General features: G+C 40.4%; 1 protein-coding gene across 1 annotated transcript in view; it reads left to right on the top strand.

Moving 5' to 3' along the window:
- The first annotated feature begins 7500 nt into the window (after window positions 1–7500).
- Window positions 7501–16300, top strand: part of PRKCI (protein kinase C iota) — an 83016-nt gene continuing 74216 nt past the window's right edge. The window contains exon 1 of the mRNA XM_046658671.1: window positions 7501–7828. Within this exon, the coding sequence (XP_046514627.1) occupies window positions 7728–7828 (101 nt within the window). The 5' untranslated portion in view covers window positions 7501–7727. The remainder of the gene's footprint in view (window positions 7829–16300) is intronic.

The following is a 16300-nucleotide window of genomic DNA, read 5'->3' as shown; positions in this document are numbered from 1 at the left end:
AGGTGAGCCAACAGGCAGCTTTATCTCTGAGGTGCTGTTCCCGTTGACTTTGTACATGTGATTAAGCAGCCAGACATCATTATAGACTATGAGCTCTGCTTTTTCCCCTGACTTCTCTGTGGCCCAAAACAGGACATGGTTTAATTCAAGGTCAGCAGAAATTCAATGTGAAAATAGTTGAGTCCAATAGGAAGTAGGCAGAGGTGGTAGAGAAAATGAACTAGTCCTCTGTCGGAGGGGAGAGAGGTTGACAAACTTGTGGGGGAGAGGAGTTGAATCCAGAGGCTGTGAGAGAGAACTAGCTTACTGAAGGAGGCTGGTGCTGGGGTGGGTGAGCTGCTGGAGCAGGGAGAATATATTAGATAAGGTTTACATTTTCAATTGAATATGCCATCCTCAACAACAGTTTGCCTTTTCAAATTGGAGTGTAACTTACATTTAACGGTTGATTGCTGTTAGTGACAGCATATTTGGTAGGCAAACATCATTAAACAATGATACTTCTAAATGAAGTTTCTATGTTTTGATGGAGGCTCTTTCAATATGTCATTTTACTAGTCAACTTTGTGCCTTTCAGTCTATCGAGACACAAGTGTGTTCTTCTGGCTCCCAAAGAAGATGAGCTAGTACTTATGAACTGTTGCTACTTTTCTTTGTCATTTACTGGCACGTAGCTTGCTATTTTCCATTTTTTTCTCTTTATCAGTATATATTCTGATATCCCATCTGGACTCTTACTTTCTTAAAAATAAGGAGAGAGCATAGTGCCTGGCACCAATTAACTCCACAGGAGTTAATTATGTTGAGGTTTCTTACACTTATTTGATTGTTCAGTGACTTTCATTAAGTCGATGTTTTATAATTCCTTTGTTATTGCTGACTCTTCTGCCTAATGGAACTCTCTATTGATGGTTCATTAGAACAAACCTTTTCTTTCACATGTTTTTTGTATTAACATTGTGCTACTTTATATTTTAAGAATTAATTAGTCCAGCCTCAGGAAATCCTTATCAAGTAAAGCAAATGATTATTCTTGTCTTATAGATAAGAAAAATAAAGCAAAGTGATATTGTTCGGTGTCAATAGACATTATTGAGAACGTATTATGTACTAGATGCAAGGGATACAGAGAAGAACAAATTACAGTCCCAGCCTTATGAATGTGCCAGCAAGAAAATAAACTCTGGGAACGGCTGGCTTAGTACTTCAGTTTGAGTGCTCCATTTCACTGGACCGGGGTTTGAAGTTTTGGATCCCAGGCACCGACCTAGTACAGCTCGTCAAGCCACGCTGTGGTGGTATCCCACATAAAATAGAGGAAGATTGTCACAGATGTTAGCTGAGCGATAATTTCCCTCAAGCAAAAAGAGGAAGATTGGCAACAGATGTTAGCCCAGGAAAAAAAGGAGAAAAAAGAAACTGATACTGTGTAATACGTGTGTGTTGTAATTGATATATAAACATAGCGTAGAGCAGGAGTACAGAGAAAGAGGAAAAATGACGGGAATGAGTATCTAACAGCCTGGGGGCAGAGGAGAGTTTGTAAATGGTTCCTAGCGGAGAGTGGAAGTGGGCCAGGCATCATGGGGACTGAGCTGGGGAGGGCTTTTCAGACTAAGCAGAGGGTACTGTATATAGAAAGGTGGAAATATGTGTCACCGGCATCAATAAATGAGTGATTATCAGGGAACATATAACATGAATTTTATAACTATTTTAAACTTAAAGTGAAGACATTTTATTTCAAAGGCAAAATAAATTAACGCTCAAACTGCTTTATGTCATTATCTGCATTGTGGGAGTAGACTGAGGAACTAGAATGAAGATAAATTTGTGTGGCTGGAGGGACTTGGAGACAAAGTGGGAGATGTCAATGGGGCAGTGGGAGGGCATAAGAAGAGGAAGGGGAAAAGGGAAATCATGGGGGTATTGTTTGATATTTACACTAACTCAGTCAGGTTAATTACAGAATAAAAACTAAACTCGCTCACTAACCTCAGCTGTCAGGACTCCAATCAGGAGTTTTAGTCATGGCTTCTGCTCTTGAAAGTTAAGTGAAACAATTAATGTGATATTAGGACATGATCACACAGGACCTATGTACTATTTATTGTCTCATTTACAATTCTCCAAGCAGGTTATTCCTTTGCTCCACATTGAGACAAGCACTCTGATGATCACAAAAGGAGAGATGTTGGCCAAAAATATTTAAATCCCTTAAGCCTGTGGATTTAATTAATTTTTTCCTATTAAATTTATTGCAGTGAGACAAAGGCAAGTATAATTCAGCTCAGTGCCCAATATTTATCTCCACAGGTCACAAAGTCCCTCCAAATGATCAAGACTTTCAGTTTAAACACTTTTTTCTCCTTTTAATGACATTATCACATGCTCAGTGTAACCGCTGAAGAATGCTAGGTTAAGGGCGGCAGGCTTATGCAAAGTTGAGGGTATTAGTAAGCACCATTATTAGTAAGCATACAACAGAAAGAAAATGGGCTGTAGGAGGCTTGTTCAGTGTCTACCACTGAATTCCCGTTTTGTATCATTTGATTCTCGGTTAAGAAACAGGCTTCGAAGATCCAGTAGCAGAATTTATCAGGTGACATAAAGAACATGGCAGACAAATTTTCATATTTGATCTTGGTTGCAGGGCACACTGGTGAGGGTAATTAAGACTGAATATAAAGGTCTACCTGAAAGATCTTCTGATCAGTCATTTTCTTGTTAGAGCAGCTCAATCTGTAGATAGGAAGCCAAATGTCCCAGAAGATACGATTAATGTGACTCCTGGTTCCTCTTAAAACCTTTTACAGAGTCCTATTTTCTTTAAACTAAAGAAGTGGCTCAGTAGTTTCTAATATCTGTTTACTAAAAGTAACACAATTGCTGTGCCCTGATCATCCCATATGCATAACTCTTTGTGCCTTATATCTATTTCAACGGCATCACATTGACTTTAAAAATTAATGTCAGAGCATGTCCAGAATAGAGACATGAGCTCCCTGTATACTCTCCCCAATGAAACAATCATCACTAGTGAAAATTATAAATAAAAAACTATCATTGGATCAGACTGTGGAGCAGTTTATGCTCCAGGGCATTGTCAAAAACACTGGGGCAATCAGTTGCCATTGAGTGGAGGCTAACAGCTAGGAGCGACATCAGTAAAGGCCAAACCAGCCAAAAGCTTGAGAGGGAGATGGAGGAAAGAGGCAGTCAAAGAGAACTTGACTGAAACAACTATCATCCCCCAGGGGAAGGAGAAGGATTCAGTGTGACAGTGTGCATGCCAGAGATGCACCCTCTGAGGAGAGACATCAGAGGCTGCACACTGTAGGGGAAATAGACTTGACTGAACTAGTCTAGCCGAGTCACTAAACAAATAAACAAGCAAACAACAACAACAATGACAACAAGCCCTGGAGCCAGTCTAGATCAATCTCCAGTGTTGTTACAATGGACCTGTACAGTTTGCAACAAAAAAAATTATGAGACATAAAAAGAAACAGGCAAGTGGGACCTATGCACACAGAAACTGCCTTTGAGAAGACGCAGATGTTGGACTTAGCAGACTAAGACTTCAAAGCAGCTATTATAAATATGTTCAAAGAACTAAAGGAAACCATGCTTATGAGTATAGATTCAAAATTCCTCAACAAAATATTAGCAAACTGAATCCAGCAACATATAAAAGGGATTATATGTCATAACCAAGCAGGATTTGTCCCAGAAATGCAAGGTTGGCTTACATCCAAAAATCAATTAATGGGCCAGCCCTGGTGGCCTAATAGTTGAGCTTGGTGTGCTCTGCTTCAGTGGCCTGGGTTCTGTTCCTGGGTGCGGACCTACACCACTTGTCTGTCAGTGGCCATGCTGTGGTGGTGGCTCACATACAAAAATAGGAAGATTGGCAGCAAATGTTAGCTAAGGGCAAATCTTCCTCAGCTAAAAAAAAAAAGAAAAAATCAACTAATGTAACATACCATACCAACAGAATAAGGGACAGAACCATATCATTATCTCAACAGACACAGAAAAAGCACTAAACAAAACCCAACACCCTTTCATAATAAAAATAGCCAACAAATTAGGAATAGAATGGAACTTCCTCAACCTGACAAAGGGCATCTACAAAAAAATCTAGAGCAACCATTACATTTAATGGTGCAAGACTGCAAGCTATCCATGTAAGACTGAGAATAAGGGGCTGGCCCCATGGCTGAGCGGTTAGGTTCATGTGTTCAGATTTGGCAGCCCAGGGTTTGCTGGTTCGGGTCCTGGGTGCGGACATGGCACTGCTCATCCAGCCATGCTGAGGTGGCCTCCCATATGCCACAGCTAGAAGGACCCACAGTTAAAAAATACACAATTGTGTACTGGGGGACTTTGGGGAGAAAAAGGAAAAACAAAATCTTAAAAAAAAAGGGGGCCAGCTCTGGGGCTGAGTGGTTAAGTTCACGTGCTCTGCTGCAGGCAGCCCAGTGTTTCGTTGCTTCAAATCCTGGGCGCGGACATGGCACTGCTCATCTAGCCACACTGAGGCGGCGTCCCACATGCCACAACTAGAAGGACCCACAACTAAGAATATACAACTACGTACCAGGGAGTATTGGGGAGAAAAAGGAAAAAAAATAAAATCTTTAAAAAACAAAGACTGAGAATAAGACAAGGATGTTTACACTCTCCTCTTTATTCAAGATAGTATTAGAGGTCCTAGTTAATGCAATCAGGCAAGAAAAAATAGTAAAAGGCATCCAGATTGGAAAGGAAGATGTAAATCAACTTGTCTTCTTTTTTTATTTTAAAGATTGGTCCTGAGCTAACATCTGCTGTCAATCTTTTTTTTCTTCTTCTTCTTCACAAAGCCCTCCAGTACATAGTTCTATATTCTAGTTGTAGGTGCTTCTAGTTCTTCTCTGTGGGATGTCACCTCAGCATGGCCTGATGAGTGGTGCTAGGTCTGCACCCAGCATCTGAACCAGCAAAACCTTGGACCACTGAAGCAGAGCACACAAACCTAACCACTCGGCCACGGGAACTGCCCCACAATTTGTCTTCTAAAATTGCATAGTCATGTATATAGGAAATTGTAAGGAATCCACCAAAACACTATTAGAACTAAGAAAGAGTTCAGCAAGCTTGTAGGATACAAGATATATGGAAAATCCATCATATTTCTATACACTAGCAATGAATAATCAAAAATTAAATTAGAATGGGAATGTAAATTGGTGCAGCCAATATGAAAAACATTATGGCGGTTCCTCAAAAAATTAAGAGTAGAGGGGCCCAGTGGTCCTATGGCTAAGTGGTTAAAGTTCTGAGTGCTCCACTTTGGTGACCCAGGTTAGCAGATTCAGATCTCGAGTTTCACAGGAAATGTCCAGAATAGGAAAATGCACAGCAACGGTAAATATGCTAATGGTTGCCAGAGGCTAAGGAGAATGGAGAGTTGCTGTTAATGCATGTGTAGTTTCTTTTTGGGGGGATGAAAATTTTCTGAAATTAGATAGTGGTGATAATCGCATCACTTTGTGAATATTCTAAAAACTATTGAATGGTACACTTTTATTTTTATTTATTTATTTGAGGAAGATTAGCCCTGAGCTAACATCTGCCACCAATTCTCCTCTTTTTTGCTGAGGAAGAGCTAACATCCATTCCATCTTCCTCTACTTTATATGTGGGACGCCTACCACAGCATGGTTTGCCAACTGGTGCCATGTCCATAACCCAGATCCGAACTGGCAAACCCTAGCCCGCCAAAGCAGAACATGCGCACTTAACCGCTGCGCCACCAGGCCAGCCCTGAATAGTACATTTTAAATGAATGAATTGTATGTTATGTGAATTATATCTCCATAATGCTGTTAAAAAATTAAGGTTATGCTTTCCCTGATAACCACGACCAAAAGCTTTCTTCATTCAGAAAAGGAAAACTTATTTGTATGATGGGATTGATGCAAATTATCAATATTTACAGATTGTTATTGATGACAAAGTAAGCAATAAGCTTCCTCTGAAAACAAGGACTACCTTCAAAGTATGCCATGAGGGCAATGATGAAGGATTTTTCAAACTACTAAGGAGTAAGGATCCAAAATAAGAAGTTTTTTCTGACTTTCCTTTCTAAACTCTCACTTCCCATATAACATAATTTCCTTTTCTAGAGCATTACATAATTTTTCAAATTTGTCACAAGCATATTAAATTTTCCACTAATCCAGTTATTTCACAATCTCGCTTTAAAAACAGTTTATATTCCATAGTTAATTCGTATTTAACAAGCTGATGCATGTCCCCAGTTGCCAAAAACCTTGATACCAAGTCTCCAACCGGAGTTTTTATGAAGAGTGTAGAATCCAAGTTTGTAGCAGTTGTATGATATCCTCCCAGGCTAAGTGTCACATATAACTCTGATGAGTCAACTCCCAAGCCTAAAGAAAATTATTTCTTTGATTATTCCAACCCTTTTAGTATGTGTTGGTACCAAGATTGATGCAGGGGCTGAATTCATGCTGCCTGTAATTGCAGTATGTGACAGAGCCAAGACCAGTGGAACGTCAGAGACTAGGCTACAAGAACAGATTCTTTATAATGCCTGGTTAGCCAGTGTTAGAAAAAATGCTGATGGAAGGATGGACGGATGGACGAATGGATGGATGGACTGGATAAATACTCATTATGCACCTGTTCCACGCAATGGCAATATACGGGGGCCTAGATATGGGGGCCGTGGAGGAATAAAAGTCATTCTTCCATCATATCTTCTAGTTGAGTTTCCTCCTTTATGACATTCATTATTACATTTGTTACGTATATTATTAAATTCTTTCCACGGAAGAGGCTATGCTGCACAGGTAATCAAATTCTTGTGCCCAAAAAAAGGCACTATATACTTGAGACGATTTATGTAATTGGAAGGGAGAATTCATAAAAGAACAAAGTCTAGATCATGACGAAGCCCAATCATTTCCAGGGACCTCAGACGCCAGGGCTGGACTCAGGATTTCCACGCCGACGGGTCCTGGGGCGCACTGTGGAGACAGACTCACTCAGCCAGAAGGCGGGGCGCTCTACACGTAAAGAACCTCAAATCCCAGAATCCCACGGCAACTTCAAATCCCAGAAACCCGCCGGGCAAATCTACCCGAAGGCCCAAGTGGGCTGACCGCGGACGCGACCAAGTTAGGAAACTGGGGTGAGACCCCGCAACATTTTGTCACCTACCATTTTCCCTGTAGGGAAGGGGCTTTTTACAGAACGACAGTTACCCGTCCTTCGCGTTCTCTCAGTCACAGGTCCCACGAAAGGCCCCCTCCCGGCGGGTTCGATAAGATAGTCAGCGTCTCCCATTCTCTCCTCCTTTTCTTGCCCCCCGAGAGAATGGTTCAGCCGGGCATGAGGTCCGGGAGTTGGCTCGATGGTTGCGCCCGCCCTCCCCCGGAATGTGGGCCTTTGGAGCGAGCGAGGTGGGAGGGGCGGGGAGGCGTGCTGGGCCCGGGCGGCGGTGGGGGCAGTGGCGGCCGCGGGCTGTGGGAGGAGCCGCGCGGTTCCGGCTGCCCCGGCGAGGCGACCCTTGGGTCCGCGCCGCGGGCCGGGAGGACAGGTAGGCGAGAGGGCGGCCGCGGCTCCGGGAGAGGCTCTGGCGGCGGAGTCCCCCACGGCGCCTGGCGCGCCCCCCGCACCCTCGGCCTCCGGCGTTGAGGCGGGGGAGTCAGGAGATGCCGACCCAGAGGGACAGCAGTACCATGTCTCACCCGATCGCAGGCGGCGGCAGCGGGGACCATTCTCATCAGGTCCGGGTGAAAGCCTACTACCGCGGGTGAGTGTCTCGGAGGTGGGGGTGGGGGGCCGCAAGGCCAGCTCGACTTGGCCTGGAGGAGGGGAGGGTGAGGGACTGGAGATGTTGTGGGCGGGTTGGTCTGAGCGGGCGACTCTGGGGACTTGGGATGGGTGACCGGGTGATCGAGGGAGGAGCGTGGGGCGCTGGATTGGGGCACCTCCAAGGTGTGGTGCACGGCGCCCGGCAGTCGGGCGGCTGAGGGTCCAGAGTAGAGTCCGAAGGAGGAGCCTTGGAATAGAGTAGGTCCACCTGGTGGGTTCGAGCGACTCGCCTACTAATCGATTTACAAGGGCTTTATGTTCTTAAATCTGGATGTATTTGGGGTTGCGAGTTGATTCCGAGTGATGCCTTAGTTAACTAAGTTTGCGATGGGTTTAAGAGACAGGACTGCTTCAGTTTCCTGGTCCTTTTGATTACCAACAGGCCTAAAACCTCTGGTTTTCCGAGTCAGGTTTATCTTCATCGCCTAGATTTCACCAAGTGTATCTGGCCTGTGGTCAGGTTGCCAGTATATTAGACATAGGAGTTAAAAGGGTAAAGTTGATGCGTTTTCAGGGATGTACATTAGGTACTTATGTCTCACCAAGATTAGATTGTATATGTGTAAATTAAAATTTTATGAACGCTTCTTTGTCAGTGTTGCTTCAAGGACTGGCCGATAGGATGAGATATATTGCAAGATGAGAAGAGGACAGCCTAGGCACAGTTTTAAAATCTGTGATCCGTACTCATATCGTTACTTAAGGTATAACTCCTGTGGTTACCAGAAATAATCCAGTCTTAAAACCGTTGTATTAAATCATATTCTGTAATCAATGACCTGAAGTGTCCCCCTTCCCTTGAATTCAGTTATGGTTTGGATTCTTTGAGATAATTATATTTAAGCGCATTAGAAGGGTGAAATGTTAGTGTGAGCATAAAGGTTTGAAACTAAGGGTTAACAAAATCCAGCGCTTTGGCCTATCTTACTGCTTGTCCAAGCAGAAGTAAATTGTTTTAAAACACTCGAGCACTAGGAGGTTGAAACTACAATGAATTACTTTTACATTCCTGAGAGGATCAGTGAAGATAGCACACTTTCAAAATGCCTCTCTTGTTTTGATTTCAAAGAAAATATATGCCCCTAAGTGTCTTACTGATTTGATGTGAGGACTTAAGTTAGTTTGCTGTGACGAAGCCTCTGGCCCTGTTTATTCACTTGATTGTGTTCAGGAGTAGTCTGTAGGAGTTATTTGGGACAGTATCAGTGTTTGCATAAATTGATCAGGGGGGTCTTGATTTTAAAACAATACCAAGTAGTGTGTGTATGTTTTTAAAAAGATTTTAGTTGTCACAAGAGCTGTTTTGACTTGAGGGTGGTCAGCGATGAACTTTGCACTTTGGGAAAAAAAGCTTTCCTTCCTTTACCTTACCTTTAATTTGATGGGTGAGATCGTTTGCGCTAGAAAGTGTTCCATTTTATAAAGTTGACAATTCATGAGTTGTTAGGTATGGAGAATGAAATATAGTATGTGTTTTTTTTTTTAAGATTTCGGATTATTGACAGTTTAAAAAACTAGATTAAAAAATGAATATACACACATGGTAGGAAAGTGCAAATTTTGCAGAGGTATAAAGTAAAAAGTGTCCCCCATCCCCCCCTTCCACCCTCCAGAGGTAACTACTACTGACAGCTTATTTCTGGTCTTTCTGGAAATTGCCTTTATTACTTTAAAAGTTATACTTCTGTTTTGTGATTTATCACCTTTACATAGTATCTATTGATTCCTTCCTCTGAAAGATGAGAAATTGGGGGCACGCTGTCTTTTGCTTTCTCTCCTCCTGGTGCTTCTCAAGTTTTGATTGTTAAACTATTATTTTTTAGTTTCCCAGTTTACCTTTATGACTTTAAATAATATGAATCCTTGACTTATTAAATTTAGATAGTTCCCAACGATTCCAACTATGAAAGATGAAGAAACTAGTGCTTCTTCCTTTTTTCCCATTTTTATTAGTTTGACAAAAGTAAATAGGCCTAGTTAGTACATCAAAATCATTGTTAGCTTCTCCTTTGGAAAGAAATCCAAGTCTGCTTGCTATACTTTAGGAAAGTAGGTATCATATTTTCTTGGTTTATTGCTCCAATTATTTAAGAAAAGAGAATAAGGACATAGAACCCTTGTAGTGCTGACCAAAATTTCTCCAAGACATTCAAGTTAACATTTTGGTTTTTTTTAAACCTGTGAATTTTTGCTAAGGAATGAAAGGATCAATCCCTTGCCGTTTAGTGCGTTTTAGGCAATGAAAGCTTTCTAATAGTGCCTTGATTTCAAGCCTCGTTTAAAGACAACATCAGCACTTTCTAAATTGTACCAAATTTCTGTCCTCTGAAATTAGATCTGTTAAGATTATATGTTTATTAGCAATAGTCTAAACTGATGGTTATGATATTTCATAGTCAGCTGCTCATTACTACAGATGAAACTAAATGAGTCACCAGTGAGGATAGGTGGTAAACAGGTTGGCTAACTGGAACACCTACTTGATTTTAAAATAGAAAATCCCTCCTTTATATTAAGAAATGTGAGGACAGTCTGCATTTGAAAAAGTTTCTTTTCCCTCAGAGCTTCTGAATGGCTGTTATCTGAGAGCTTTTGCCTTTATCCCCTTCTTACAATATTTGTTTCCAGCGAATGTTGAATCTGAGAATAGCCAGAATTTTGAATAATTGAAATAATAAAATGAAGTGAATAAATTGCCCTCTCCTTTCAAAGATCTATATAATGTTCTCATTCTGTTAAATTTGTTCTTAGTGCAAATGTGATCTCTCCGTAGATATAATGGACCTTTAATTAGATTTTTTTCTTGTTTTTAAGCAGGAGATTAATAGCACTGAGAGTCTGATTTTGTTGGAGACCACCTAAGAGTGCCTGTCTCACAGGCTGTGCCCCTCTTTCCTTGTCAGTGAGTGGCCTGCCTCCTTCAATCATTACCCAGTAGTGTTGGTGTGGAGGAAGAGAAACAGGTTTTGTTGGTTAGTGATAGATTGCCATTGTATGTGCTTATCCTTATATAAAGTTACTTGATATTATGGGATAGAATTTAACAAGGAAATGTCTGGACTGCTCATTTCTTAACATTATAAATGTATGAGAAATTTTGCCAAAAGCTTGTAAAAATGCTTTTGAAACCACTGTTGAGCCGTTATAACAATCCAGAGGGTTCTTTCTGTGCATGTCTGCATATAGAAGATTAACTCCTTGCACATTTGGAATGTATAACTGGTTCAGTGAAGAAGTAAGAAGGGTTTTCCTCACTGTGAGCAAGTCTTGGCAAGACTTGGTTTTAAAAGTGTTGCAAAATGATTTTAGCGACATCCTTTAGTAATGGTTCTAAGGAAATGAACAGTGTGTATTGAGTTGAGAGTTGGGGGAATGTGAGTGGCTGGTCCCGGAACCTCTGATATGGCACCTCACCAGAGGGCAGCTGATCCATAGCTTTACCAGAGAGACAAAGGACATGGTGGCCTCGTGCCAAAACCAAAACAACCCTCTCAGAAATTTGAATTAGATAATATAGAGCTAAATTGCATGTTAGCAGTGAGGCCTGAAGCTGGAGAGTTGAGGGAGAGGCTGGTGAGGCCAGCACTGACCGTGTGCAAACTAAAGGAGAAAGAAGCAGCTCTCTACAGAAAGTCTTCCTGGGGGCCCACGGTAGCTTTCTAATGCAGTTCCCAACGCTCTTCGTGAGGGAACTTGAATGTTTGTTACTTTATAATTGAAATGAGCCTTTTAATTAAAACATGAAGTTTTACGATTCCAGTTCTTGCTTACGATTTCACATATTGCCAAAGTGTGTTTAAACTCAGTTTAATAAATCTTGTTGAACACCTGCTGTAAGCCATGCACATGGTGCTATGGTGGGCACAGAGGATGTAGAGGTGGATAATACAAAGCTCTGCCCTCGCGGAACTGAGAGACCTGTGGGAGGAAAGACATAGACGAGTTAATAAAGGGGTGTGTGTGTGTGTGTGTGTGTGTGTGTGTGTGTGTGTGTGTGTGTTTCCGGGTAAGGTACTTGCAGAGATGGATTCTGGGGAGGAGTTGGGGTGAGAGAAGCCTTCCTACAGGATGAAATGTTTGAGGCTTTTAAAGGATAGGTAGGTTTGCCTGGTGGATGATGATGTTGGGTGGGGTTCATTCCAGGCATTGCACAACTGCAGGATATGTTTGGAGAATTAAGATCAGTTTAGTTGTTAGTCCCGTATTCATTCCTTATTAGGACGTACAGTGTGAAGTGTGGGCACTGATGAGAAGTGAGACTAAGAAGGTTCAGAGGCACTGCATCATCAAGATTCTTGAATATCATACTGTGGACTTCAGACTTTTTCTCATTGGTGAAGGTTTTAAGTAAGAGACATGCACGGTTAGATTTTCTTTTTAGAAAGATCACTCTTGGAACACGTATGGGAGGTGAACTGGCGATGGATGAGAGTAATTTGGAGGCTTTGGAAATAGTCCAGGTGAGAGATTCTGAGGAGATAGAAAAGAGGATATAGATTCAATGGTGATTTTAAGGGGTAGAGTCAATATGAATTGGAGATTGATTGCCCGTAGGGAGGCAGGGGGAATAAGGGGGTCTGACCACTCATAGGTTTCTTATTTGAGAGAGACTAGGGGCTATAGAACCGCCCTTGGTGGTCTAGTGGTTAAGATTCAGTGCTCTCACCACCATGACCCGGGTTCATTTCCCGGTCAGGGAACCACACCACCGATCTGTTGGATGTCAGACTGTGGCGGCTCCATGTTGCTGTGATGCGGAAAGCTATGCCACTGGTATTTCAAATAGCAGCAGGGTCAGGTGGACAGGTTTTAGGAGCTTCCGGGCTAAGACTAGGAAGAAGGACCTCTTCTTCCTGGCCACACTTTTCTGAAAAAAAAAAAAAAAAAAATTGCAAGGGAATATTGAAGGAAGAGATTTGTGAGAGAAGTTCATTCATTACCTGGAACAAGAAACCGAATTTTGAGCTCAAGGCATCAAGGGGCAAATGTCCAGAACTAACTGGGCAATCGTTTATTGTGTACCTGCTCTATGTCTCAAGCACTGTGTGTGACAGCTCACTTATGTAGGAATGTGGCTGAGAATGATGGTAGAAACAAAAATGCCACCAGTGGTCAAATACACATCACAAAGGCAAGGTGCTAAAGCTAAATTTTTAAAATACAGCAATACGTGAGGTGGAATGTTCCCCCTGTAGCCTGTCACCTCCACTTCCTAGGGGTGGTCATTGTTAACAGTTTGGGGTAGTCTACATCATATCAGTATATCTATAAGTATATGGATATGTACACACAGACACACCCTTTTATTTTTCCAATAAATGGGTTCATATTTCTATGCATATTTCTAGAACTCAGTTTTTTTTCATTCATGATCTTTCCATGTTAAGATAGACAGATGAATAGATACAGATATAGGTAGACAGAGCGATCCACCTCTTTCTTTATAATTGGTACGTGGTGTTCCACAGTATTGTTATACCATAATTTTTCTAATTGATAAACATATAAAGTTGCTTTCATTAAATCACTATTTCAAATCATGCTGAAGGAACACCCTTATTTAATATATATCCTTGCAAATATGGTCGAAGATAATGCCTATTTTAAAACTTGATATTGTCCTCCAAAAACTTATCAATTTACTTTCCCAACAGCAGTGTACGGATGAAGTGTCTTCCTTAGGCTCCCATTGCACTTTATCGATCTTTTAAATTTTTGCAAATAAGATTGGCAAAAACTGCTAACTCTTTTTTACAAGTGTCTTTTTATACATTATTGGTCATTTATATTTCCTCTGTCGGTTGTCTCTTCGTGTCTTGCCCATTGTTTCTCTTGCGTTCTTTTTCTTTCTTTTTATTAATTGTTTGAAGGGACATTGACATTTTGTCAGTTAAAAAGTTGCCAGCATTTCTCTAACCTGTTGCTGTCTGGAGTTTCTCATTTTTATGTCATTAAATCTGTACCGTTTTTTCTTTATGGCTTCTGGGTTTGTTTTCTTAGGTAGATGTGTTTCTCATCTAAAAATATTCTATTTTTTCTTCTATTAATTGTCCAGCTTTTAAGTGAATATCTTTTGAATAAATCTGGTATTTATGGGTTTAGTTATTTGTGGTGTACTGATACAACTTAATTTTTTTCAAAATGTGTTCTAATACTATGATTGAATAGGTTGTTCTTTCACCATTGATTTGAAATGATAACTTTGTTATATAGTAAATTTCTCATATGTGCCTAAGTACTTTATATTCTATTTCATTGATTTGGGGGGAGAAATTTATTTTTACACATACCACCATTGATTTAATTACTGTAATATTATAGTTAATTTTTTTTTTTTTTAAAGCTTGGCACCTGAGCCAACAACTGTTGCCAATCTTCTTTTTTTCTGCTTTTTCTCCCCAAATCCCCCTTGCATATAGTTGTATATATTTTTTTAGTTTTGAGTCCTTGTAGTTGTGGCATGCGGGATGCCACCTCGACATGGCCTGATGAGCGGTGCCATGTCTGTGCCCAGGATCCGAACTGATGAAACCCTGGGCTGCTGAAGCGGTGCGCGTGAACTTAACCACTCGACCACGGGGTTGCCCCATAGTTAATTTTGATATGTGTTATGGAAAGCCTCATTTCATTAACTTTCTATTTCCAAATTTTCTTGGTTATTCTTATAAATTTTTTCTTCCAGATGAATTTTTGAAGGTTTTTATAGGTTCAAAAAAAAATCTTATTGGCATTTTGATTTAGAATTGCATTGAATTTATAGATTAATTTGACAACTGATAGTTTTATAATATTGAGCCTTGCCTTATAAGTATGTGGTATAATACCTGTTTATTAATTTCTTTTGTGTTTTTCAATAAGGTTTCTGTCCCAGAGGTCTTGTACATTTCCTGTTAAGTTTGTTAGATATTTTATAATTTTGTTGCTTTTATGAATGGGATTTTTAATTCTCATAGGCTTATTATATACCATCTATTTTTGTATATTTAAGTTGAACTGGCCACCTTATTAGTTCTAATTATTCTTAGTTTACTGTCTTAGAATTTATAGGTAGATAATGCCATCTACAAATAAGAGTTTTTCCTCTTCTTTTCTACATATCTCTTTTTTTTATTGAGGTCATAATGGCTTATAACATTGTGAAATTTCAGTTGTACATTATTATTTGTCAGTCACCATATAATTGTGCCCCTTCACCCCTTATGCCCATCCCGCAAGCCCCTTCCCCTCTGGTAACCACTAAACTGTTCTCTTTGTCCATGTGTTAGTTTATCTTCCACATATGAGTGAAATCATATGATGTTTGTCTTTCTTTGTCTGGCTTATTTCCCTTAACATAATACCCTCAAGCTCCATCCATGTTGTTGCAAATGGGACAATTTTACCTTTTTTATGGCTAAGTAGTATTCCATTGTGTGTGTGTGTGTGTGTGTGTGTGTGTGTGTGTACACCACATCTTCTTTATCCAATAATCAGTCAGTGGATGCTTGGGTTGCTTCCACTTCTTGGCTATTGTGAATAACGCTGCAAGGGATGTAGGGCTGCATAAGTCTCTTTGAATGGTTGATTTCAAGTTCTTTGTGTAAATACCCAGTAGTGGGATAGCTGGATTGTATGGTATTTCTATTTTTAATTTTTTGAGAAATCTCCATACTGTTTTCCATAGTGGTTGCACCAGTTTGCATTCCCACCAGCAGTGTATGAGGATTCCATTTTCTCCATATTCTCTCCAACACTGGTTATTTTTTGTCTTGGTGATTATAGCCATTCTAATGGGTGTAAGGTGATAATCTTAGTGTAGTTTTGACTTGCATTTCCCTGATGATTAGTGGTGTTGAATATCTTTTCATGTGCCTATTGGCCATGTGTATATCTTAGGAAAAATGTTTGTTCATATCCTCTGCCCATTTTCTGATTGGGTTGTTTGTTTTTTCGTTGTTGAGTTGTGTGAGTTCTTTATATATTTTGGAGATAACCCCTTGTTGGATATATGATTTGCAAATAGTTTCTCCCAGTTGGTGGGTTGTCTTTTCGTTTTCTTCCTTGTTTCCTTTGCCTTGCAGAAGCTCTTTAGTCTGATGAAGTTCCACTTGTTTATTTTTTCTTTTGTTTCCCTTGCCCCAGTAGACATGGTATTCAAAAAGATCCTTCTAAGACTGATGTCAAAGAGTGTACTGCCTATATTTTCTTCTAGGAGTTTTATGGTTTCAGGTCTTACCTTCAAGTTTTTGATCATTTTGAGTTAACTTTTGTGTATGGCCAAAGATACTAGTCTACTTTCATTCTTTTGCATGTGGCTGTCCAGTTTTCCCAACACCATTTATTGAAGTGACTTTCCTTTCTCCATTGTATGTTCTTAGCACCTTTGTTGAAGATTAGCTGTCCGTAGATGTGTGCTTTTATTTCTGGGCTT

This window comes from Equus quagga, chromosome 4 (assembly GCF_021613505.1).
Source record: "Equus quagga isolate Etosha38 chromosome 4, UCLA_HA_Equagga_1.0, whole genome shotgun sequence".
Lineage (NCBI taxonomy): Eukaryota > Metazoa > Chordata > Mammalia > Perissodactyla > Equidae > Equus > Equus quagga.
This window is presented reverse-complemented; position numbering and strand designations above follow the sequence as displayed.